Source organism: Cryptomeria japonica, chromosome 2 (genome assembly GCF_030272615.1).
Source record: "Cryptomeria japonica chromosome 2, Sugi_1.0, whole genome shotgun sequence".
NCBI classification, from domain to species: domain Eukaryota; kingdom Viridiplantae; phylum Streptophyta; class Pinopsida; order Cupressales; family Cupressaceae; genus Cryptomeria; species Cryptomeria japonica.
This window is the reverse complement of record NC_081406.1, coordinates 254,262,389-254,288,977: the sequence shown is the minus strand read 5'-3', so window position 1 is coordinate 254,288,977 and position 26,589 is coordinate 254,262,389. Positions and strand designations below refer to the sequence as shown.

At 34.7% G+C, this 26,589-nt stretch overlaps 1 protein-coding gene across 1 annotated transcript; it reads right to left on the bottom strand.

Annotated features, from left to right (window-relative positions):
- Positions 1–15,819: 15,819 nt before the first annotated feature.
- LOC131047109 (late embryogenesis abundant protein Lea5-like) lies at positions 15,820–16,544 on the bottom strand. The gene is made up of 2 exons (XM_057980951.1): positions 16,366–16,544; positions 15,820–16,231 (listed from the first exon to the last, which is right to left on the bottom strand). The coding sequence occupies exons 1-2, from the start codon at positions 16,455–16,457 to the stop codon at positions 15,991–15,993; spliced, it is 333 nt and encodes a 110-aa protein (XP_057836934.1). The 5' UTR covers positions 16,458–16,544; the 3' UTR covers positions 15,820–15,990.
- Between the last annotated feature and the right edge of the window lie 10,045 nt (positions 16,545–26,589).

Genomic DNA, 26,589 nt, shown 5'->3' with positions numbered 1-26,589 from the left:
CAAGAAAGGAGGAACATGGAGGCTATGCATAGATTCAAGAGCCATAAATAGAATCACTATCAAGTAGAGATTTCCTATCCCAAGAATTGAAGACTTGATGGATTGGTTGGGAGGTGCAAAGTTTTTCACTAAGATTGATCTCAAGAGTGGATACCACCAGATCAAGATAAAGGAAGGTGATGAATGGAAAACAATCTTCAAAACCAATGAAGGACTTTATGAGTGGCTTGTTATGCCATTCGGTCTTAGTTATTCTCCCAGTACATTCATGAGACTCATGAATGAAGTGCTAAAAGATTTTATTGGTAAATTTCTTGTTGTATACCTAGACGATATCTTGATTTTCAGTAGAATTAAAGAGGAACATCTAGAGAATCTTAGTATTGTATTGCACAAATTGTATGATGAACAAATAACGGTAAACTTGGAGAAGTGTGAGTTTATGAAGCAAGAACTTGTCTATCTTGGATTTGTAGTTTGAGGAGGAGATTTGAAGATGGACACATCAAAGGTGGAAGCCATCACAAATTAGCCAACACCAAAGACAACAAGTGAAGTAAGAAGTTTTCATGGTTTGGCACAGTTCTATAGGAAGTTTATCAAAGGGTTCAACAAGATTTGTGCACCCATGCTAGATACCATCAAAGGAGGAGTTAATACTAAGTTTCAATGGACCAATGCAGCTAACAAAGGGTTTGAACTTTTGAAACAAAAGGTAGCTACACAACCAATACTCATTCTTCCTAGTTTTGATAAGTTGTTCACAATTGAATGCGATGCAAGTAATATAGCAGTTGGTGCTATTTTGAGTCAAGAGAATAGACCTCCAGCTTTCTTTAGTGAGAAGCTCAATGATTCCAAGAAGAAGTATTCATCCTATGATCTCGAGCTGTATGCTCTTGTCCAAGCTCTTAGGACGTGGAGGCACTACTTGTTACCTAAGGAGTTTGTTGTTTACACAGATAATCAAGCTTTAAGTTTTCTGAATTCACAAGACAAGTTGAGTCATAGGCATGTTAAATGGGTTGAGTACTTGTAGTCATATAATTTTTCTATTAAGCATAAGAAAGGACAATGTCATAAAGTAGCAGATGCTTTGAGTAGAAGGCTACTAACAGTGAAAGAAGTGCAGATTCAAAGTATTGGAGTTGATTACTTCAAGGATTTGTACCCCAATGATGAAGATTTTGCAGCCATTTATAAGGTTTGTCAAGAATTTCAGAATCACTTTCATAGTGAATATGCTGACTTTACTTTGCAGAATGGTTTGTTGTTTAAAGGTGGACAATTGTGTGTTCCCAAAGGATCGATGAGGGAAAATCTGATCCAAGAAAAGCATAATGGATGTTTGAGTGGTCATTTTGGCCTTAATAAGACATTGGAACCTGTGCAAAGGTTCTACTATTGGCCCAGAATGCAGAGGGATATCCGAAGGTATGTTGAGAAGTGTATGGTTTGTCAGAAAGCTCAAGGCACAACTACTAATGTTGGTCTTTATGAGCCATTACCTATTCCTACAAGGCCATGGGAATGTGTCAGTATGGATTGTGTGGTTGGATTACCCAAAAAAAAGCTTGGTTGTGATAGCATTTTTGTTGTTGTTAACAGATTCAGTAAGATGGCACATTTTGTTTCTTATAAAACTACCCATGATGCAAGTCACATTGCACACTTATTTTTAAGAGACATTATAAGAATCCATGGTTTGTTGGTTAGTATTGTTTCAGATGGAGATGTCAAATTCATTGGACATTTTTGGAAAACTCTTTGGAAAAGACTGGGAACTAACTTGTCTTTTGGTTTAGCCTATCATCCCCAAACAGATGCTCAAACAGAGGTGGTCAATGGGACACTTGGAAACCTTTTAAGGTGTTTGACAAAAGAATATGGACAGAGTTGGGATCAGGGTCTTCACTAGGTGGAGTTTGCCTACAATGGCAGTGTCAACAGATCTACAAGGTGTTATGGAATTACAAGATCTTGGTAATATGTCGCACAAAACCGGTCAAGCTGATGATGTCGCTCAATCTATGAAGGAGGTTCATGACCAAGTCAGCCGCGTTCTCCAAGATTCTTCACAAAAAGTGAAAGCCCGAGTTGATACCACCCGAAGAGATGTGCAATTTTTAGTTGGAGATTTGGTGATGGTACATTTGAACAAGGCTCAACTTCAGAAAGGGGTTCCCAGCAAGCTACAAGTGAGGAGAATAGGCCCATGTAAAGTCTTAGCCAAGTATGGCTCTAATGCCTATAATATTGATTTGCCCTCTGATATTTCTTTGTCTCTCATTTTCAATGTTGTAGAATTGGTTGTCTACAAGGGACAACTTCCCAAGGAGGATGTACGAGTTTCAAATGTTCAACAATCACTTGCTGACCTACCATTACTTTCTCCTTCCATGCCTCAGGCTGACAAAGTGTTGGATTCCTGCATTCTCAAAAAGACTCGACAGCAGGTCTACATGGAACATTTGGTTTAGTGGATGAATTAACCTGATTCTGAAGTGACCTGGGTCCCTGAATCAGACTTTGTTAAGTTGGGAATTTATCTTTCCTTGCTGCCAAGCGCAATCACTTGACTTCTTTGTTTTGGGGGGAGTATGGTGCAAGAGCACCTAAGGGTTGAAATTCCCTTAACCAATTTTGTCTTGTGAGACATTCCCGTGGTCATGTAAATATATAAGGACTGGCTCTAGTCCATTTGTATGGTTGTTTAGTTGTAGTTTTTAAAATTTCTCTTATTGGAAAGACCTACCCCAATCGACAAGTCTTATCCTGATAAGTCATCAGTGCTCGGAGTATCAGAAGGAGTAGTTTCAAGTTTCCTCGATGATTAACTTGACCTATATTCAGACGGTGATCACGGATGACCCTACGGCTGTCACTATACCACGATGGGAAGATGATTGCCAGATAATCCTCAGGACTTGGCGACAAAGAATGTGCAAAAAAATGAGGCAGGTTAACGACCATGCAGGTTGAAGGTGGATCAATGGCAATCGCTATACCGTAATGGAGAGATGCACAAAAGTTGTTCCCTGTGACTTGGTGACCAAGTGGTGGGACCCAGTAAGAGAGAAGCTCAGGCAAGTTAACGAGTGAGCAAGTCTGAGATGATCAGGCGATTGTCACTATACCACTATGGTGAGATGCACGAAGTTTATTCCCCGCAACTTGGTGACCATGGTGGGACCCCACAACAAAGAAAATCTTCATTCTGAGTAGTTAGTTAGGTCATGCTAAGGTGGTAGGAGAGGGACCCCAGAGCCAATCAGGGGGTGCCACGTGGTGGAGCACAAAAAGAGAGATCGAGCAAGATCAGATGATCGACATAGCAGTTTGGTTGTCTTCCCGATGACCCAATAGAAACGCCTGATGGAAAAGTACGAATGGTGGACATGGTTATCGACCATCAGTGAAGGTGTGTTTTGGTTACCCTGATCACCCAATGGTAAAGTGTGAACTTTACAAGTCACCAACGGGCATTGAAAGCCAGGTTCTGAGGCTATGCCAATGACCCATTATGAAACCATTTTCTCCAGTTTGTAACCGTATGTATTTCACGATGGATGGATGAGCTATAAAAGTATAATTCTAAAGCGTTGGATTGGTTGGATATTACAAAAAAAAGCATAAGAGAAATACATACAAGTTTTTTTTTTGGTTTTCTATCACTGAGTGTTGAACTGTCTTGTTTTTGTTAAGTTTTTCATTATAGTTTTGTAATTAAAGTTTCCTTTTTGTTGTTTGTTTCTTTGTTTTGAATTCACAGTGTAAATATGGCTTTGTCTTGAGCCTCCACCGTGGAATCCACATGGCCATTGGAGTTCTTCAGGAGGATTCAAAAATGTACAATAAGAGTAGAGTAGCAGTAGGAGAAACCAGGAAATGGCAATCGCCATTTCTGTATACTAAGCCTAGGCAAGCTTGGAAGAAGTCCAGCTAGGTTTCAGTGACCATAAAAGAGTAAGTGCAGGGGAGCACTAGTGTAGAAGTTTGATTGCAAAATCAGACAAGATGATGACTTTACAGAGTGTGAGAAAGCAAGGTTAGTCCTACACCTCTACAACTCATAGTGACAGAATCTAGGAGCATGGAGAATAAGCTTCTTTATGAGCTTGTATTGAGTGTGGTAATTAAATACTGGTAGCGAAGCACTTATAAGTCTAGAGGGGTAGACTTGGAACATGGGAAGGGATAGAAGCAAACTGTCAAGAAATCTAATTGATGGCAAACTAGGTAGCCTCCCTATCACCCACCACTTAGCTATCAACTCTTGTAAAGAATCGTCAAGTAACCATGTCAGTTGAAATTTGAAAGGAGGATTTTTGGAAGATCTCGAGAAGGCATTTGAAAATTTGATTGATCAATGGATTGAACCCTTCCAATCAATAATGTTTGATCTATTATTCCAACTATCCCCCATCTAATAGCTAGACACTAAGAAGCTATGCAACTTCTTAGAGATAGCATCAATACTCCATCTCCTATTATTCAAAGTGAACATATCATTATAAGGATTTATATCCTTCAAACTCAAATGATCTAAGCCATCCTCAAGAGATTAGATGATTTTTCAAGCCTAATAGCCCTCCCTCTTCCTGTCCAAATTTCACACAACATTAAAATCTCCTACAAGAATCCAAGGGAACTTACGGATTACCAAATAGTCATTTATCTTGATATGTTAAGGATTTAAGATTAGGATTAAAGTTAAGATTAAATCCTAATATTTAATTAGGGTTAGGGTCAAAGTTAGATTTAGAGGTAGAATTAAAGTTTAACACATCTCATTTTCTTTTTCAGAAAATGACAAATAAATTATCTACTTATAATATTATAAATTTTTATTATCATTATCTTTTGTAGAAAATTTACATTAATAAAAATTAATTTAAATTTAGATTTCATAATTCTCATGTTTTGAATATGACACTTATCTTGGATACAAAAAGATAATTTATTTACATTAGCATTCAATAACAATTACATTTAAATTAAATTTAGGTATCAATCAAAGATATATATTGGCGTACTTTACATATACTTTTTTAAAGATAGGCATGATAGTTTTAACAAAGGAGACAATAATGTGCCACAAAACTATTGCAAAGGCTAAACCAATAAATAGTGATTAATACATTTTTGTATGACCAATCAAACTTCTAAAATTTGTACCATAAATTTCATTTTGATTATGTGTATTGTACAAGTTGCATATTTTTTAATAGAATTTTAGAAGAAAAATGTTTAGGAAGTGTGTGATTCACATTATAGATAGTGGAAGAGGACTTCATAGAAATGAACCTAAGAGGATTCACAAAAAATGGTGTCTCGAGGTGCACATTTTTTACAATTATCCTAGGTTATAGGTCACAATTGGCGATTAGAGTTTTTTTCTGCATGTTTCTCTAAGGTGGATGATTGCAGGAGAACTTAGTGCATCAATTGGAGTGACATTTTGTAGATCCCCTTGTCTGAAAAAGAATTTCATAGCTATGGGGTAGTTTCTTAGCTTAGTAGTGCACCCCCTTTATTCTCATCTCTATGTCCTAAAAGGGAGACAATGTGTATACTTGTAATTCACACAAAGATAAATAATGAAAAGGAGCTTTAATTTTGCATAGGATGCACCATTCTTGTTACCTCATAATTCTTGACATTGTTCATTTCTCTTCATTTTTAGGTAAACTTTACATGTGCCTTCATCTTATGTTTGGTCTCCTCAAACTTTAGTAGATGAAAATGTTCTTGTAAATTGAAATAGCATAGAATTTTGAGGTAAATCTAATAATATGTAATTTTTAGGAGAAATATCCACAACCTTAATGATCTAGTTTATTTAGTTTCTATCAGACATCAACCCATTAATGAAAAATAGTCCTTTAAAAAAATCCCATTTCTGAGCAAGTAGAAGTGACTTTAAACTTTACTAGGAACAATGATATGTATGCACATTACATGATATTATTGGTGTTCACTTTTTACATGAATTCAAAGTTTCCTTGACTTGAGATGGTTTCCACATCCATGCTCTTGACTGCCAAATAGAAATTTCATGATTCGATCCTTTATATATGTCTTTCAATTTAAGTCTAGCAATACAAATCATTTAAGTAAAATTACTTTGATTTTTAACATGTCTTTCAATTTAAGTCTGGAAGTATATATCACTTATGTAAATTTAGTGTGATTATTAACATGTCTTTCAATTTAAGTTTGACAATATAGATCATTTATGGGTATGTGTAGGATCATGATGGACCATATAGGCCCATAAGTAACAATGAAAAAAAATTAAAATAGAGTTAAATAACTTGATGTAAAAAATTGAATAAGTTGCCAACTTTATTTCAAAAGTATGTAAGAATAGAATTTGTAGAAAATTGAATGCAGTTTCTAAGCTACTAATTGATTTCCGAAAAAAAAAAATCTATTTGACAAAAATTTAAAATTTCAATGCAGTAGTACTAAAATTTAAAGAAAAACATAAGAAGTAGGTACCACAATCAAATGATAATATTTTTTAATAATATTTTAGATACAAGTAGAAGACTCATGTCTGAATATGACATTTTTTTTTTTTTTCTTAAATAAATAATTAGTTATGATTTTCTTAGTACATTTTTTTTAAAATATAAAAAACTCGTATGTTTGACCATGATAACTTGCTCAAACCTTTATGTAATTCAATTTTATTTTTTAAATCGATAGAATATGAAGCATAGAATGTGACACATGTTTTAGATTAAAAAAATGTGACACTGTTTGAAAGTTCTAGATATTTTTCAATCAACATATTAATCGGGACTTTGGTCAGAATATCACCACTTTTTGGCCCCTTAGGATCTTGCACATACCCTTATGTAATTTTACTATTTTTTAACATGTCTTTTGAGTTTTGTATGAGAATATGGCATATGGATTGTCTAGTAAATTTTACCCTTTTCATGTCATTCAATATGAGTTTGCCAATATATGTCCTCTCTATAATCTTACATTTTTCTTGTATGTCACATAAAGACACATCCCTCAGTAAAAACCTTGTCCCTAGGATATTTTGGAGATGCACAGATGACTAGGAAATGTCTAAGATGTGTTGATGTCTAGGAAAGGTCCCTTGCATAAAAAATAAATGGGGATGACCAAGAAACACGAGGAAATGGGTAAGGTATGGTTGTCTCCCCTATGGCTCAACACTTAGAGAAATAAAAAATTAAATTAGTATTAAATTTTTTTTTTTGGTTTTAGGTAATTAGTTTGTACATTTTTTGTTGTTGATTATTAGGATAGTTGATTGAGTGCTTTTCATATGTTGATGGTACTATAACTAGAAATTCAGGAAAAGACATCAAAGCATATAATTAGGCAACCACAAACCTAACAAGCTTATGAAATTGAATCCTAATACACTCAATGAAAGAATAATGGGAAAACACTAAAAGAAAAACACAAACCATCACAATGTGTGGATCTCACCTACAAGCACAAATGCAAGTAAAAATAAAGTTGATTACAAGATGAAAATCATAGCATAAGGTTACTCAAATCATGGTTAGGATTAATAAAAAATCAATTTATAGGACAAAAGTCTTCAAATTTGATGAGCAGTTGAAAAGGGAAACAAATTCAAAAATTGGCATGATTATGAAATGACTTAAAGACAATTTGGATGATAAATTTCATGACAAGTTGCTATGTGAAGATATAAAAATTTGAGAGCAAATTGTGCTCATCAATTATGACATAATTAGGAGGAAAAATAGCCATTTGGCTATGACAAATTAACCCCAAAATTTTCTTCATGATTGATGATAAAATGGAGAGAAAATAGCTTCATGATTTATGACATAATTGAGCTTAAAAAGTGGAGACAAAATAGAGGAGAAAATACAGGGAAAAATTAGGTGGACGAGAAAAATAGATAAATAAGAAATTAGGTTGCAATAATTTACAAATTATAATTTATTAACTAATTCACAAAAGGGAAAGCTAATTGTCCAATTAAATAATAATTTAATTGTGATTCAAAAAAGGACACTTAGGGTAAACGAATAAATTCATTTAACCTAAAGGGAAGAAATGTTAATAGTATTAAATGAATTAATTATAAAACCCTAGGAGCATGGACTATAAATGAAATTAGGTCTTGACACAATTAAATGATAATTGACAAATAAATTGATCATGAATAAAAAAAATAATAAGGATCTGATATCGATATGACGAAGATCGATGACAAATCGATCGAAGATGACAAAAGGATCGAACTGATAAAAGATAATTGATAAAGGATCAATGACTGATTGATCCAAAAGTGATGAAGATTGATGATTGATTGAGACCAATGACAAATTAATCAAAGATTGATAAAAAGTCAATTTGATGAAGGTTGACTTGATAAAGATCGATGATGAATCGATTGAAATTGATAAGGAGGCTGATAATTAACAATTGAAAGAGAGAAAATGATTCCAATTGATTGAAAATTTATGAAATATGATTAAAATCTAAGACAAAACCCTAATTCGATACCAATTAGGACTGACAATGTCCAATTGACATGATAAGTTGATCATGACTAATGATTGCAATTTGAAAATGACGACCAATAATTGCAATTCAAAAATGATTTTGATAAGACCTAATTGAAATGCGAGAGAATGGAACTAAATAGAAAAGAATGCAGAAGAAGGATAAAATATCAACAAATGATAAAGATCAAGTGCACGACATAGAAGAAATATTAATAAGATACAAAAAACACTAAATGAAGGTAACATGAACATTTTAAAGTAGGACACCGCAAGCATTGACCATTTTTAGATGCCTACATTTTGTCCCTCTTTGAGACAATGTAATTTTGAGCATTGTTTCAAAGACCAATCAAAAAATATGCCCAAAATAAAAATAGGATATATGTATGACCCTTCGATGAATTGGCCAAAAAAATCTAGAAAAAGAGGCCAATTGATCGACAATGATGAGAAGAAGCCACTGGTTCAAATAGACTAAAACTGAAAGATGAAATCACAAGATACAAGTGTTACAAAGTGAAGAAGACCATGACCAGGGCAACTTAGGAAGGGTGTATGTCCATCTAAGAACTTGAAGAGGCTATAAAAGGAGATGAGAAGGGTGAAAAGGACTCATTTTCACTCTCTAACTTGGTAAATTTTGAGCTTTAGATCAAAGGAGACTGCAACAAGATGGTAAAAATTCAGTGGACAAAGAGATAGGCTAGAGATCAGGAGGACAAAGGGAACACACAATGACAGTGACATATTTTCTCATTATTATGTAGACATCTTTTTGCTCATTATGTACTTAGCCTATGGGCCATACTTGGGATAGACAGTCCAATTTTGTAATGAATACTTTTTGAAATATATAATATGTAGATGTAGTATGATATGCATTTTCTTTCTAAATGATGTCATGTATGGATTCTTTATGTACATTTTATGATGTAATGAATGAAATATGCATTTATTTTTTATGATACTTTATGATATGCAATGAATAATGATGTTATGCAAATGCTTTATTTTGGTTTCTTATGCAATTTATGGGTTAATGGAAATTTATATGGTGCCATGTTAGGAATGGATGCTGATGGTTAGGATTTGTTAAGTGTTTAGCTTAAGTAGTGGCATTGAGATACATTAGGGAAGGTAGATGTTATGGTGTGTTTTATTTCCGCTTCCGTATTGTGATTTGTGTACTATGTCTATGATGTGTAACTATAGGTTGTGTTGAATGCATATGAGTAGATGATTATATATATTGCATTAGTTTATATGATGTTTAAAAATAAAATTGCTATCTCTATTTAGCATGTTAGTGTATTTATCTATGGTATTTTGGTGGGAATCACAAAAGATAAAAATCATTATCATTGATGATGTTGAGTCTGTTAAAGTTGATGTGAAGTAGAAAGAGATAGTTGTTGTGGAAGAAGTAGTGAAGAAAGAACCCTATAGCTCTTCGGATGATGATCCCTTTGAAGTTGTTAAAGTGTTGAAGGTGCTTGAGGAACTTGATGGAATAAAGAAAATTGGAGATGCATGGTTATCCCAACCATCTTATGATCAAGATAAGATTGAAGAAACTTTGAATGTTTACTTGCTCTGTAATAATATTGTTCCTAGTTTTATTAATTTTTCTCCCAAAATTATTTTTGGGGCAATTGAGTGAGCAATTATCTCTAAAAGCCACTAAGAACAAACAACCAAGACTTAAAGATAAGGTGTAGTGGGGTATGAGTAAGAAATGTGTCATTGGACATAATAAATTGATTGAATGCATAAAGGGCATGTAGAAATATGTGAGTGTTGTTACTGACGTGTATGAACATTGTGTCAGGTAGCATGCTGCCACAACATAGCACAAAGAAAAGATTGATTCATTGGATTCTGAAATGAACAGATTTGTAGATTCCTTCAATATTTTCAAAGATAAAATGGTTCAATAAGGATTAAAATTAAATCATTACAATTGGAATTATCCTTGGTGGAGAGACAAAGATATGAATTTGGTAGGAAATTCTAGACTATTAAAGGAATTGTTGAAACTAAATAGGAACATCTTACTCATCTACTAGTTGATGAAGAGAAGACAAAGTTGAACTTGCTTGTCTTAGATGATTTAATTATTGATATTGACCTAATTGTGTAGTGCAATTGTTAGTGTACAAAAGTGACATTTTCCATCAGCTCTTGGAATTCCTTCCTCCCAGAACTCAAAGAAAAATATAAGGAAATTATTTTGTACAAAGGTAACTGAGTCTTTTTATTTCTGTTAAGGAGAAGATGTGTAAAGGTACCTTTTTTTTATACCCTTTTTCCTTGATGGAAAAGGAGGAGAGAATGCGAAGTAGGGAGAGTATGTGAAGTGGGGAGAGAATGATATTTTTAGTAGAAAGAAGATGTCATGTTTAGTGAATATTGGAGTGTAAGTAGAAGGGGGGAGTAATATTTTTTTTGAAAAAACATTTTGTAGAGCAAAATATTTTTAAGAGACCAATGCTTTTATATACATGTTGCCATCAATGACAAAGGGGGATTTTTTGGAGTTTTGTCATTGATGAAGGAGAATGTTGTTTAGGCTAGTAGTTCTCATCGATGTCAACATACTTCTATTAACTTATTCTATTGTTGCTCTTATAATCCAATGATTCCAGTCATTATGTTTTGGTCCATATTGTTTTGTAGCTAAAGCTAAGGGTTTTCACTTTGGATAGTGTAATCATGAATATCGGATGTATCTATATTCTAATTTGTACATGTTTTGGGTCTCTAGATGGTGAACTACATGGTTCTATAGTTCAGTAGATATTGATTTCTTTGTTCCACCGCAATAGAACAATTTGTATAGACATAAGTATTTCATCAATTACTTGTTTTTGATCTTACAATTTTGGGACATGATTAAGCATTGTGCATAACATGTGTATTCTATTTTCTAGTAACCCTTGTTATATCCTTGGCTCAATTATGTAAATGTAATTTGATAGCATGTAATATATTTTCTTTGAGGGATGTATGGATGACTTGAGATATGAATCAGCACACACACACAAAGAGAGAGAGAGAGAGAGAGAGAGAGAGAGAGAGAGAGAGAGAGAGAGAGAGAGAGAGAGAGAGAGAGAGAGAGAGAGAGAGAGAGAGAGAGAGAGAGATTGAAGATGTGAAATGGTATTCATATGTACTACATGCAGTAATATATGAATGAATCAGATGCAAACAACAAAAGAGTGAATGAAGTGTGAGAAGTCTATCTATAGAGCTTAATTGGAACTATACTCCATGCATATGTAAGATGCAACTATAGCAGTTCATTTTGTGTACTTGATCTTCTTGGGCAGTAATACCTTTGGTAATAATTTCTCTGGTAGTGAGACATGTAGTGAGCACTTGTAATATTATAAAACTAGCTATATTATATTGAGAGTTAATCATCTCCATGGTTTTTCCCTAACAGGTTTCCACAGAAAAATATGGTGTTCTCTTATGTATGTTTTTGTGGATCGTATCTATAATTTAAGTGATCTTTAGATTTCTCATTTCCTTCTATTGCATGCTAATTGATGTGAATCTATAAATTAACAATAAGGTTAGATTAAAGTTCAAAGAAGGGAATACTGATTCATCCCCCTCTGAGTATTCTGCTTATTTAACAATTATATTTTTTTTTGTAATTTTATGGATAACCCTCAAGAACAACCAACTAATATTAGGGAGGAGTATATATAGTAGAGATATCATCCAGCCTCATAGGACCAACAATAAAAATATCATTTTGAGTTGAATAAATTGAGAGAAAAGGAGATGAAGTTTCTAAACTAGTAAAGTCATCATCTGAAACAACGGGAAAGAGTGTGAGATGATCCTAAACAAAATTCATCATTCATCTACCAAGTAGGGGAGGACATCTTGTGAGAGCCATGAGGAAAAGTTGATGCCATATGGCCCATAAAAAACTAGTTCTTGTAATGGAAGGTGATTCATTTTTAGTCAGTTAGTTACATCAAAGGAGTTTGATTAACCTTTAAAACAATCTCCCTTTGGAAATATTTCAAGAGATTGGCATTAACTAGAATAAGTTCATAAATGGTATGATACAAAAATATTAGTTGCAGGGTCCACTTTCAAAAAATGGCCAATAGAATTACCTATCACCACATTGGATAGCTTATATTAGACACACTAATATTTGACATATAGGCTTAAAAATGTTAAATTGTTAGAGTCGACTGACATTCTCTAGACTTAATATGTTTCTTAGTGTGTGTGATTAAGGATAACCTCACCATATAGCTAACTTTACACCAAAAATATAAGGGGAGATAAGGTATCTCACTCAAATAGGATAAATATTAATAGATTCTTAAAGGCAGTTGAAAGAGAGGGTCCAAGGATGGATCAAAATAGGGTGGTAATCCCAATTTCTATCCCAACATATAAAATAGCCACTTATTCATTGGAATAATAAAAAGAAACAATAGAAAACCGCCTAGTATAAGGGCATATCGCCAACTTACCCTACACCAAAGGAGTTGATTTATCTAAAATCAATTGATACAAGTCAAGAAGTGATGAACATAGGTAGATATATTTGCAGATCAACCAGTTATTTGAGAAGGACAAAGTGTTTGTCAGTTCTTATCTAACTCTAGCTCCAATGCATTAGCACATAGTATACATTTTTTATGATGAGTATTAGAAGTAAGCCTACACAAGAGATCAACAAAGAAGGCCTTAGAAAGAAACCTGCCACCATCCCATAGAGCAATAGACAAAGCAGTGGCATGAGACTTTATGTTTACAAGAAACTTAACAATATTTGAAGAAAGTATTGAATTAGTATCAAGAATTCTAGCCAAAAAAGTGTCGAACATGACCCGGAGATGTAGGCTTCCCTTATAGCCAAAGGTCCATGCATAGTGCTAGGGTAGGAGTAGAACCATCACCCAGTAGTTGAGAGTTCAAATTGGGGAGTGAAGACAAACAAGCAGGAGAAGCCATAGTAAGCATATTTTGTTTTATGTTAATTTAATTTATTTTATTAGTTTCATAGTTATTTTTTATTGTTGGAGATGGCGGTTTTGTGATAAACCTCCGTATATTTTTAGTCTTTGGACTTTAATGATAGCTATTGTCGTTTCAAAATCATTATATATATTTTTTATAATATTTTTTAATTAATAAACCTATATGTTTTCTAAAAGAAACTTATAGTGTAACAAAATAACATTCTCAACTAGAATACATTTATACAATAAGACCATGTCTCAAACAAAGAAATTGCCTTACAAACACTCTACACTAAGATTACAATAAACTAATAAAAAATAAAAAATAAATATATAAATGTAAATAATTAACCTTCATTCTCTCCAAACACACTTATTAAAATAATAATCCATATTAACACAAATTAAAAAATAAATTTTTTTAACAATCTTAATTTAAGACATTAAATGCATGCCAAATGTATTAATAAAAAATAGAAGCTAAAATCTCATTAACATAGTAATAGTAATAATCACTCACCAATCTCAACGAATTACACTTTTACCTATTTCACCTAAAGAAACAACTAAATTTATCACTAAAATGAAGGCCCAATCTCAAATCACAATACCATCTAATAATGCACTCAATCCCCAAATGAAAACAACAATTTAGTGAGAAAAGTTCTATGCAATATTGTTTAACGTGCCACAAATCACAATCTTATTTGGAAAAATATTTAACTTGAAACTTTTAGTCATATTAACTATCTTCAATAGTTATAATGTGCCAACAAATGGTTAGAGTAGGGTGCATGTAGAACATTCACATTCCATGTACACGTTCAAACCAGTAGCCTTATAACTTGTAATACTATTTTTATCATAACAACTTATGCATAGCAATTAAATCAAATTTTTATTTTCAATGAAAAACTCAATGCCCTATTTGGCTCTTTTAAATGTCATTGAGCACTCATTAAAATACATCCTCAGTAATTTTATGAGACTCCAAATATAGATATATTTACACCATCAAGTCTGCTCTTATGTTGAAAAAACGTTGCCATAAATGGTAAATATTAAATCACATTTTTTTTACATAACACTAAAAAATATAAATAAATATTGTACTCATTCAAATTTTCTCTCATTATGTTATGAAACTATTTATAAAACCTTTCATAGATAACTTAAAGATAATTAAGTCCACTAATTAGTACAAAACTAACCAAACATTTTAATTATTCACAACAACAATTTTTTACATAAAATATCTTAGTAATTTTTTCATTTATACTACAACAACTTGTTAGAAGTACGGTTGCCATTACACCAAAAGATCGCCCTGGGCACTTAAGCCATGTCACAAACCCAAGCGTTGTACATAATACAAAGATACCAAGGGATCACACCTTGCAACAATCCCCCCCAATGCAAGTGAGGGGGTTTGAACATGTGACCCAGGCTTTGATACTTCTTATTAGAAGTATGGTTGTCATTGCACCAAAAGATTGACTTGTTAATGCTAGGTACAAGAACTAGACTTATAGAATCCATAAGAGACAGCTTAAAAATGTCACAAACCCGGACACTATGCTACTCATCACAAGGAGACCAATGGCACACACCTTGCAACACAACTAACTATAATGATTAATCATATTTATTAGATTTTCATAGTCTATGTTTTTATGTGATAGATTTCTATATTAAACAGTGTAAGAACTTTTGCATCAACATTTTGGGTGATGCTTTGTGAACCATCATCATGATGAGAAGAATAGTTGATTTTCTCTCTTTCAACTGTTCTTCTGATCTTGATGATGGTTCATGGAGCATGACCTGAAATGTCCATGCAAAAATTCTTAATAGTGATAAATTGAATGCCCTATTTGACTCTTTTGGACATCCTTCGACACTTATTATAATATATACACCACACTTTTACGAGACTCTTTTGAACATATAGAAAGATTTAGACCATCAAACCTATTACTATGTTGAATAATTCTAATCATAGATTATTAATCAATCACATAGCTTTTTTTAAAAACACTAAAATTTTTAAATAATAATTTATCCACTCATAATTATTTAGGCATCCATGACCACTTGTTAAAATACACCCTGCCCATTTTTTACTAGATTCCTTGAACATAGAAGAAATTATAGAAACATTTACACCATAAACTCGACTAATGTGTTAAAAAATTGCAATCATAAATTATAAATTACATAACATAACTGTTTTAAATAACACTAGAATATCTAAATAATGTATACCATGCATATATATATATAAAACAACTTTCAGTAGCCTCCTTTAAGATAATGAAGTCCACCAAGTAATACACCAACAAACTTTTACATATAATAGCTTAATAATTTTTTCATTCATACCACGACTAACTATTGTGCCCAATATGACCCGAATCTTTAGAAACGATATTGGCGGTAGGCTCTAGTTCCGTTCATTAAGTTGGGGGTTTGCGTTTGGAGAGAGAGTGACGCCTCAGAATGTCTTCCCTGAGTTCAGCAATATCAACTTCACCAAAATGGTCTTCTGGAATAAAATTTCCAGTCACTGGGTCAGGCATCCATGCTGCTCGCTGTCTCACATTATTATCTCCACTTTTCCTTTGTTGTGCCTCTTCATCAATACCCTTTTCAACCGGCAACTCAGCTTTTGGTGCAGAATCACTGAAACATCTCAGCCTTTCACAACAACCCGATAACACAAAAAATATGTTTAAGTTTCTGAAACATAATATGTAATATGTCGGCTATTTAGTTTATTGCAAAAAGTAAATTGTATCACTAAACAAACTAGCATTTGCTTAAGTACCTACCGTGTTAAACTTGGGAGACCAGTGCCCTCAATCTTGGAGGAGGACAAGGCTTCAGCAGATACAACTTTCACTCTGAATATTGATTTGGCCATGACTACGCCCACCACAATATCTGCAATCCTTAAGAATAATATGAGCTGACAAGTGAGGTTGCTTGTTAGATACTGGGTTGCTCTATATTGCTCTATGTTGCTTGTTATATGCTAGGTTACTCTGCATCGCTTAAATAGAGAGAGTGTAGTTCATTAATGGCTGCAAAGATTAGGACATGGATAAATGGATTCTGTTTAGTGGGTTATTCGCATGCTCCGAGTTTGCTTACATTCTCATGGAAAAGGGTTATTCTCATTTGATAAGCCTACTTTTATTCTTGTGGAAAACGGTTATTCTCACATGATCAGTCTGCTTATATTCTCGTCGAAAAGGGTTATTCTCATATGATCAGTCTACTTATATTCTCGTGGAATAGAGTTACACGCTCAAGGGCAGAAGGGTTATTCGCATGTGGATAAAGCCCACATATTCTTGATACTATATTATCAATGGTTAACCTTTACTGATTCAATAGTCAAAAGTTATTTTTGATTCATATAAAAAGTACAATTGTTTATTTTTGAATGTATATGAGATATATAATTATTCTTATTTGTTTGATCATTGAATTGTTTGTTATTCAAGTAAGTTTTCAATTAAGTGAAAAACAGGTTTTGAAGGGCCCCGAAATCCTATTATAGAAAGAATATCAAAAGATAAGACATTAAAGACCAGCTAGAAAGAGCAAAACACAAAAAAGATACAACTGGCAAAGACAAAAAGCCAACAAGAAGCCAAAAGAGGCAAAGGGACAGCACAAATAAAACTAAGGGATAGCCACGAGCAAAAGACCTTAAGAAAGGTTTATGATAAGCTCCACCGCTTCTTGCTCCAACAGGACCATAGAGGCAGCAACACTCTTTAGTTCATCCAACTCCTTGGCATGTTGGGTCATCTTCCTATTACTAGAACAAGTTCTTTTTCCATGACCAGTAGTACCCCCTTCAAGAGTCAGCACCTTATCCTCAGTAGTATCAATGGTGTTCTTTTACAGATGGACCTATTCCAGTTTGTTGATCATCATATTGAAGCTGTCAATAGAGGCTTTATATTTTTTTTGGCTTTGTTCTCCAATTTTCTTCAGGGTGTTCTCATGATTGAGAACCTGCTTCTCTAGATCATTGAAGCTATCCTCCACAACCTTAAATTGAGAGCCATACACTCTAGTGATAGCCTCTGCATCGCTGATCGGTTTAGTCAATTCATTCAAGTAGTTAGGTAGGGTACTGAGCTTACCTGTTCCAACAACTTCTAAGGTATTCACTTTCCTGGATGAATCCAATAGCTTATTCATCAATTTGTCCATCTACAAATAGACATAATCAATAACCTTGCATAATTCCATCATCCCACTCTTCGCGGTATTCAGTATGGTTAAAGGAGAGTTTTTGCTATCAATGTTGATCTCAAGGGCATAATTATCTAGGTCTTCACATTAATATCAGTAGCATTGGGAGATAGAGTATCACCTTTCTTCCCATCTTCTTCAACATCATCTGTAGTTTTATTGGGATCTTGAGGATTGGGTTGAACATTAAGAGAATCATTCTCTTTATCTAGGCTGATTTCGGTGATAAGAGGACTCCGCTTGTTTTTCTTCTTTGGGAGTGGTGTAACATAATCACTCTCAGTCTCCATCCCATCATCATCCTCTTCATCATCTTCAAGCTAGTTTTCCTCCTCCTGGACCTTACTTCTTTTTCCTTTAACCCCTTTTCTAGCTTTCTTATTTCGAGACCCAAAAGACAAATCTTTTTCCTTCTCCTTGCTAGAACCCTTAGTAGAGGTAATCCTGTCACCATCATCTTCCCACTTAGTATCAGACCCCTCATCTTCACTGTCATCTGAGTTCTCAGACTCATCATCTGAATCCAAAAGCTTGGTGATACAATGTTGCACAGAGGAAGCCTTAACATGGTTGTATAAAAACAACATTAACCCTTCATGCATGGGAGGGTTACTATTCGGGTTAGCCCTAAAATCCTTAATGCTAGTGTTAAGGGAGCTAAACAAATAGAAGGATATAGACATCAGACATTTATGGCGAAAATGATTCAGAAGCACAAAGTGATAACTATAGACACCAAAATATCTACCATCAAGAGTAACATATTGCATGATAGCAAACAGAATCCATCTTCATACCTCCTTTATCACTTTCGGCGAATAGTAGGTTTTGCCGGATTTCACCAACTTGGTTTTCTCAGACTCCTCCTTCGGGATCCACTTGATAGTAGCTTTTGTGAGCTTCCTGTATCTGTAAAATTTTCTGCCTCCCATCCACATACCAGTAACTTTCATGATCATCCCTTCGTCAATTTCAACCTTTCTTCTTCCTATGGTAATTTTTCCATCTTTCCAATTATTCTTTTTGAAAATTCCAGTAACGGTAGGGTTTTTCCCTACAATTCTCTCCATATACCTTGTCATCTTGGCCATTTCCTGAAAGTACCAAGCCTTTGACTTATCTTTCCATTCATCATAGGAGAGCAACATGTTATTCAAGTAAGTTATTATCATAAATATCTTGACAATATAAATAAAATAGATAGAGAAGACACACTCAACATCTTTTGTTTGATTAGATGTGTCTTTCCACATTAGTTGAGTGTGGTTATAAATCATTTTGTTTTCAATTCTCATTTGTAATATTAATCATAAGTTGCTTTCCCATTAGTATATGTAATTATAGTAATTTTTGCGTTGTAGTATGAACACTTTAAAAAAAAATCTTGTTTTGATTAGATATATTAGGTCAAAGGAGCTCATTCTTTTTTTATAAGCTTCTGAATGGTAGATATTGATATCACCTATTTAGATGTGACCTTTTATATACACTAAAGTGAAGACAAGAAATTTCCATAAGATTTAATAAATCATTTAATTATTAATTATAGAACAAATGTTTCACATGGTTGTAATTCTTCATGTTTTAATGATCCTTCTATGCACATTCTTATAGATTTTCTAAACATCATGACGATATCCCACTTTGTAATGGCCATCAGAATTCTTCTTTAAAACCCTTTACGCTTTTCAAATATATATTTGTGACTACTTGAGAACTACATTCTTCTACATCTCATATTGTACATGTCTTAGACATAGATGCAGAGAGATAAATAACAACATGAAAATTTCTTATAGTTTTTACTTAGTATATGAGCACAAAATTATTCACCATTTGATTGCATATTTGTCTTCACTCTTATACGTGATATCATTATAGACACCTAAAATTAATTAAATTAATATTTAATTAATTTAAGCCTAACATCATAATTAACCAATTTAATTATGTTAATTCCCTTCTTCCTAAGGTTAACCAATCCTCATCTTTTTACAACACCTTCATCACCTCCACTCCTCATCCAAGTCACTTACACCATAATCCTCCAAGCCTTAATCCCAATCTAACAATCCATAATCTCAATCCTTCATCTAATAATAAACCTCCAAAATCCACATCGTCCAAGTCCTTTCTTCATAATTTTATCCAAGAAATACTAGCAAAGGAGACAAAAACCCCACCTCAAAACAAAGTTTCCCAATCTCCCAAAGTCATCCATACACCTACATCCCCTCCAAATTAAGAAAAAACTCAATCCCCTTAGATTCATGACACTCCCATCCCTCTATCCACACAGGTTGAATCTTCCATAGCCTCCTCCATCATGCAATCCCTGTAACCTCAAACATGGCAAGAGATTTTTCCATAGAATGCAAGCATAGATTCCTCTCCATCTCAAGATCAAAGCATCCCTCCATCTCATGATGTCACTCCATCTCAAAATCCATGTCTAGCCACCACTCCATCTCATAATCCCATCCCCTCCACTCCATCCCAAGAAAAAATAATCCCTCCATCCAATTATCCCCTTCCATCTCAAGATCCAATCGTCCCTTCCACTCTGCCACATGATCCCATCCCAAGTCAAGATCAAAGTATTCCTCTCCATGTCATGATACTAATCCATCTCATGATCCTAATATTGGCCATTTGGTGGAATTTATTATGTGTTGCATTTATTTTTTGTCATTGATGTCAACACTAGTTGTTTGGTTGCTTTACCGACACCCTTCTCATCCTGGTAGATTGAGTAGCTTTTGGTTGGTTTGGATCCGACATGATCCGTTAGGCTACGGTATGGTTTGGTTATGGAGTTTTCTTATTCATGATACTCATATTCATATTGTGTTGGCATTCTACACTCTTATGAGAATGGTTGATGTTTTCATTGATGGCAACCATCTGGCAACCCATCGACATTCATCTGGTTAGCCACCAATAGTTACCGGCACTGGCAATAGACATCTACATACACCAGCAGGCACTTCACCGACAACGACAACAATGCATACCGGCACCCCAGCCGACAGGGAATAAACTTTTGTTTATTGTATTTAAATGTAATTATCTTTTGTAAAGTCGACATGGCATATTGTAAAAGACTCATGTATATGTACGAGATCTTATTGCTCATTTGGAGTAGGAAGTTAGTATGCATGGAGAGAATATATGGATAATATTTTGTATAAGGAGATATAGCTAACAACAAAGGTTTTGGTTATAGAATGAGCTTAAATCGGTACTGAAGCTGGTATAGTTGATGTTGATTTGAAGTAGTACATTGTATTGGATTTCATAATCCACTTTTGTAGTTAGTGGGACTCTTATTGAGCAGTGAACTCTAGGAAGTTGGCCTCCCTACATGTGTATGCCCCTCATTGTAAGTAATATTTATTCATTGGACAGAGAGTGAATATTGTGGGTCACAAATCCCACCAAGGTTTTTCCCACACCGGGTTTCCTTGTTAAATATCTTGAGTTATGGTGCGTTCTCTATGCTATCTCTATTATTCTTATTTACCGGTACACTATTTTGGGATGCAAAGTTCTTAATAAGTTTCAATATTTTTCTAACCGGTTAGATACTGATTCAACCTCCTTCTCAGTATCTTTGGGACTGTCATTAATCCTAACAATTGGTATCAAAGCCTAGTCCTCTATTTTCAAAAGCCTAATAGATTGAGGAAGATTCTGACACCGGTACAGATGGAGAACTTAAGAAAACAATTGGAAGGAGCTCTTGTATATTATGATGCAGAGAAAATGAAGAATATCAAACTTGAAGATGATCTAAGGATTGCATAGGAATTCATTCAAGGACTTCAGGAGAATCTTACTATAGCTCGAAATAAAATAAAAGAACTTCATTAGAAGATGCAGAGTGATAATGATGAAAAGGAAACTCTTAATGAACTTATGAACAAGTTGAGACAAGAAAACTGTAACATGAAGAATGAAATGCAAGATATGACTATGAGTTTTTGTAAAGACATTGAAGATAGGAAGAAGAATGAAGAATACTTCACTAGGAGACTCAATGACGTTGGAAATGAAAATCTAAGACTCAGTCATGAAGATGATATGTTGAAGACATATCTAATTCACATGCAACATGATATAACTGAGCTTGTGAGACAAAAGGGAATTCTAGAAAATGAGTTGGCTACTACAAATCAACACAAAGAGAAATTCAAGAAAAGTTCAGAGGAACTTGATAATATGCTAAAAAGTCAAAAACCTAATGGAGATACTAATGGACTTGGATTTGAAGTTGGAGAAAGTTCCGATATTGCAAACAATCATGATCATAGTAAACCGGTAAGACAACCTAGTGCTTATAAATTTAATGAGAAATGTTTTAATTGTAACAAGTATGGCCATAGAGAAAATCATTATAGATTCAAAAACAATTAGAATATTAATGCACCCATCGATCAATGTTCCAAATGCAACAAAGTTGGTCATAATTTAGAAAACTGCAAAATGAATAAGAAATGTTACATTTGTGGAAGATTTGGGCACTTATCTAATCAATGCAGAACACAAACCGACATAGGATATGGAAAAGCTATTCAGAGGAATAATGTAACTTGTTATGCTTGTAACAAAATTAGACATATTGCAAAATTTTGTAGAAGCAAGACTTCACCGACAAATAATAAAGGATCCAGTTTCAAAGGAAAACAAAAAGTAGATGAGGTAAAGCAAGAATTTTTGAAACAAGGGATTAGGAAGAGAGATCAAAATGTTGATGAAATTGTCTTTGCACCAGTAGAATAGAGTAATACTCCACCGGCAAGAGATTCTTCATCCAACTGAGAAGTAATCCTTTGGGGGTATTGCAACAAATTGAATATCATACATATCACCCTTGGTCGATGGTGAGAAGATAGATTTCTTCTTTGCCAGCAAATGTGTTAAGTTTTCACTTAACCGGCGAGAATTTAATGCGGTTCTTGAGAGAACAGTCATTATAAATCGTTGGATTTCCCTCATTTTTGATTCACTGAGCATTCAAATTAGCAGAGACCGTGAAAACTGAGCAAAGGCATTCAAGGCGAAGGTGTGAAGTGATTTCTTTCAAGTATTCAGATATTGTCGGGCAGCTAAAGTTATTTTTCAATGGCTTCTTCTTCTGCTCCCAAGTTTATTGTAGATCCTACTATTGTAGAAATCATAAAATGCCCTAGGCCCATGTTTAAAATAACTCCCAATGTAGCTAAGCAACATGATTCCATAGGGGCTTTTTCCAAAATTCCTAAAGGTGTAGCATTTGTAGAAGACCCTAGGATATATATACATTACAACATTTAAGAATTAGGTTTTGTGGAATTGTTGAAAATGTTTAGAACCATAATTTGTGATGAAAATGGCACTATTAAACCCGAACACAAGATTGTGGAAACTTTAGGTTTTGTTGAGATATTGAATATCCCTGAATTTCCAGAAGAAGTAGTGAGAATTGTCCTAAGTAGGGAACATGGAGAATTTCTATGGTTGGACTCTGTTTGCAAGATAACTGGTCAAGCAATTAGGGTAGTAATTAGTTTACCCTCAACCGACAGCAAACTAGACAAAACAAAGAAAGTTCCCAACAACAAAGTGATGACCCTAACTGGAGAAACATGAGACAACAAATCACTAAGAGTGAATTATATCAAAGACATCAATGTGAGATTCATAAGTATGGTGTTAGGTTACAAGACTACACATGCAAACGGGCTTAATTCAATTTCTAGTCTTTGCATTAATAGTGCTTATGAAATGGTTAACAATAGTGCAATGATAGATGTGTGTGAATAGATGAAAGATAAACTCATTAATAATTTGAAAAAGATTAAAGGAGATAAGAAAGGGACATTTCGCTTTGGTAATCTTTTAGTATGCTTAATGTTGTATTTCACTAAGAAAATCCCTGGTATAGGACTAAAAGACTTTGGATATGACACACCAGTAGGAAAACAATTACAGGAAGCTTTCACCGACATGGGAACTACAAAAGACAACAACATAACAAAATACTTTAAAGCTTTTCAAGATAAATGAAAACTAGAGAAAGACTATCACAGAGTGTAGTGGACAAATATGACAAAGAAATATGTTTTTTTATTAAGAAGGATAAGACATGGATGGAAGTTGTACTTCCTTGAACTATTTTGGTAACTAAAATGGGTTATGAGGTAGATCTAAACATTATTGAGACTTGCGCAAAATCTTTGTTAGATACACAAATAGAACCAACAGAAAAAACATTTGGTAGTGCTGAAACTATTGAAAAGGGTGTATGTTGGTGTAAATAATTATTCATCATGGATATTATTACACTTACTTAAGTTTACTTAGGATAATGCATTTCATAGTAGTTTGGATATGAGATACTTGGGTGTTTGTGCCACATTGGGATAGTGTGTGTAGGAGAAATTCCACCTCTTATGGTGTTGATCTTGTTATTACACTATCATATCCACTTATTGTGGAGTGATAATTCCACCTTCGGTGGGTGATCCACCTCATGTGGAATATTATATTATTTCTCCTACCTACCCACACCTATTTCCTACCTACCCTTGTTTCTTATTGAGCCACATGTCATGTTTGTGTGCTCATACATCCATATGGCCTTGCCTATATAAGTAGGCCTCTATTCATTGTATTTGTAATAATCCAGTTGATTGTTGATCATTTTCTATTAATGAGAATACAGTTTATTCTTGTCCATATTATGTCTCTATCTTGTACATTTCATTGACCTCTTGATCTTGGCAAAATCCAACATGGTATCAGAGCTATTGGGGCTTCATTGATTCGTCTTGAAGAGGCATTATTGTGACGTCAAGAGGCAGATCTGAGGAGCATCATCATTTGGAGGCATCCTAGACCAGATCCGACCTCACCATTGCGTCCGGAAGGCCATTTCCATGAATTTTGGTTATAAAGTTGGCCTATTTTGGTGAGAAAATTTTTTTTTCTCCATTTTTGCCTATATCGTACGGATTTCAAAATTTTTTAATTAATATTCAGAAAAAAAATTAATTTTTATTTCTGAAAAATTGTTTGAAAAAATTGAAAAAATAAAAAAAAATTGAAAAATTTTGATCAAAAAAACTGAAAAGAGAAATAAAAAAAAAAAAAAGATTTTTTGGTTTGGGGGTCCGCAGACCCCCGTACCCCCGTCATCCGCAGGTTTATGCAGATCTGTTAGAAGGTACGTACCTTTCGTCTGCACACCGTACCCTATCTTCCCACGTGCTCCGAACGACACGCGTCGCGCTCCCGGCCAACGCCGCTTCCCGACGCTACCCCCGCCTCCCGGCAGACTCCCTGCAGGTTCTCCGGCACGGCACGCAGCTTCCGCCACCGCCGCCTCCCGCGAGCGGCCCCCGCTGCGTCCTCCAGCGCCGCTGTCCGCTCCGCAGCTCCGCCCGCGAAGACTCCCGGCATCCGCTCCAATGATCTCCTCCCACCGCCCGCGGCCTCCCCTCGTAGATCGCCGCCTCGCGAGCTCCCTCCTCTGCCAGCTCCTCCCGCGAGCCGCCTCCGGCGCCGCTCGTCCGCAACCGCAGGTTCCTCGGCCAGCTCATCAGCCACGCGGAAAACCGTACAGACACGCAGACCTCCGTACGCCAAGTCAGCCACTTTCGTACGCCACATCAACCATACGGACGCCAAGTCACCTGCTGAATCAGCTTGTACAGTCAGCATTTCCGTACAGTACGGAACATACAATCAACTTGCCACGCAGATCTGTCCGTACAGTACGGACGCCCAGTCAGCCAGGGAGCGAAGTTTTGGTGATGATCATACGGCCGTCAAATTTAACACAGTGTTTTGCTGACATCAGCGCCACATCAGCAGGGTTTGAAAATTTTTGGACCCCCTCTCATTTGCTTTTTTGATTTTGCAGTTCAACTTCAAATGGCCATAACTTGCTCATTTTTGCTCCTTTTTGGGTGCAATTTTTTTTGAAATGGGCTAGAATTTCGTGCTCTCCGCAGTGGTGAAAGAATTTTTTGATTTTGATGCACGGATTTTTCAGAAAATGCAGTTTTTGGTGACTATCCCTGAGTAATCCCAGTTTTTGCAACTTCAGAGGCTTCGTTTGAGGTCATCCGACCTCCTTTTTAGGTGCCATTTTTTTTGAAAGTGCGTATTTTTTCATCTACTTTCACATGATGCTATCAGATTGATGTAATTGTAAGTATAAATTATACTTTCAGATCTTGGCCATTTTTGGCTATCTTGGTACTTGTATATTTGCTTGAATCTCAGTTAGATTCATTGCACTATTGATTGAAGTCTCTTCTATCTCATTTAAGAAGTTGTAAAATTTGCATCATAAGCCCACTTTGCCTTGTTTTGCAAGTGGCTCATTGTAATCGCACTAAGTATAAAGTGCCAAAATCATCACTTTAGGGGGGGTACTTTGATTGATTAAATTTGGGGGGTGTCTCTTGTGCTTTTGTGCTCTTGTGTTCTTTCCTTTTTTGATGCTATGGGTTCTTCTAAGTTTCCTCTCTTAACTCCACATAACTATGCTACTTGGAAAATTGATGCATGGAGTAAACTTATGGAAAAAGGACTCACTCATTACATTGATGGAACTATTGTTGCTCCAGCTGATCCTAAGGCTGATCCAGTTGGTCACTTAGATTGGGTGACTAAAAATATCATGGCAATTGGTACCTTAAGAAAGTATGTATCAAAGGATCTCATTTTTCATATTGAGAAATGTACTCTAATCAAGGATGCTTGGCAAAAGTTTCAAGACTTGTATGGTCAAG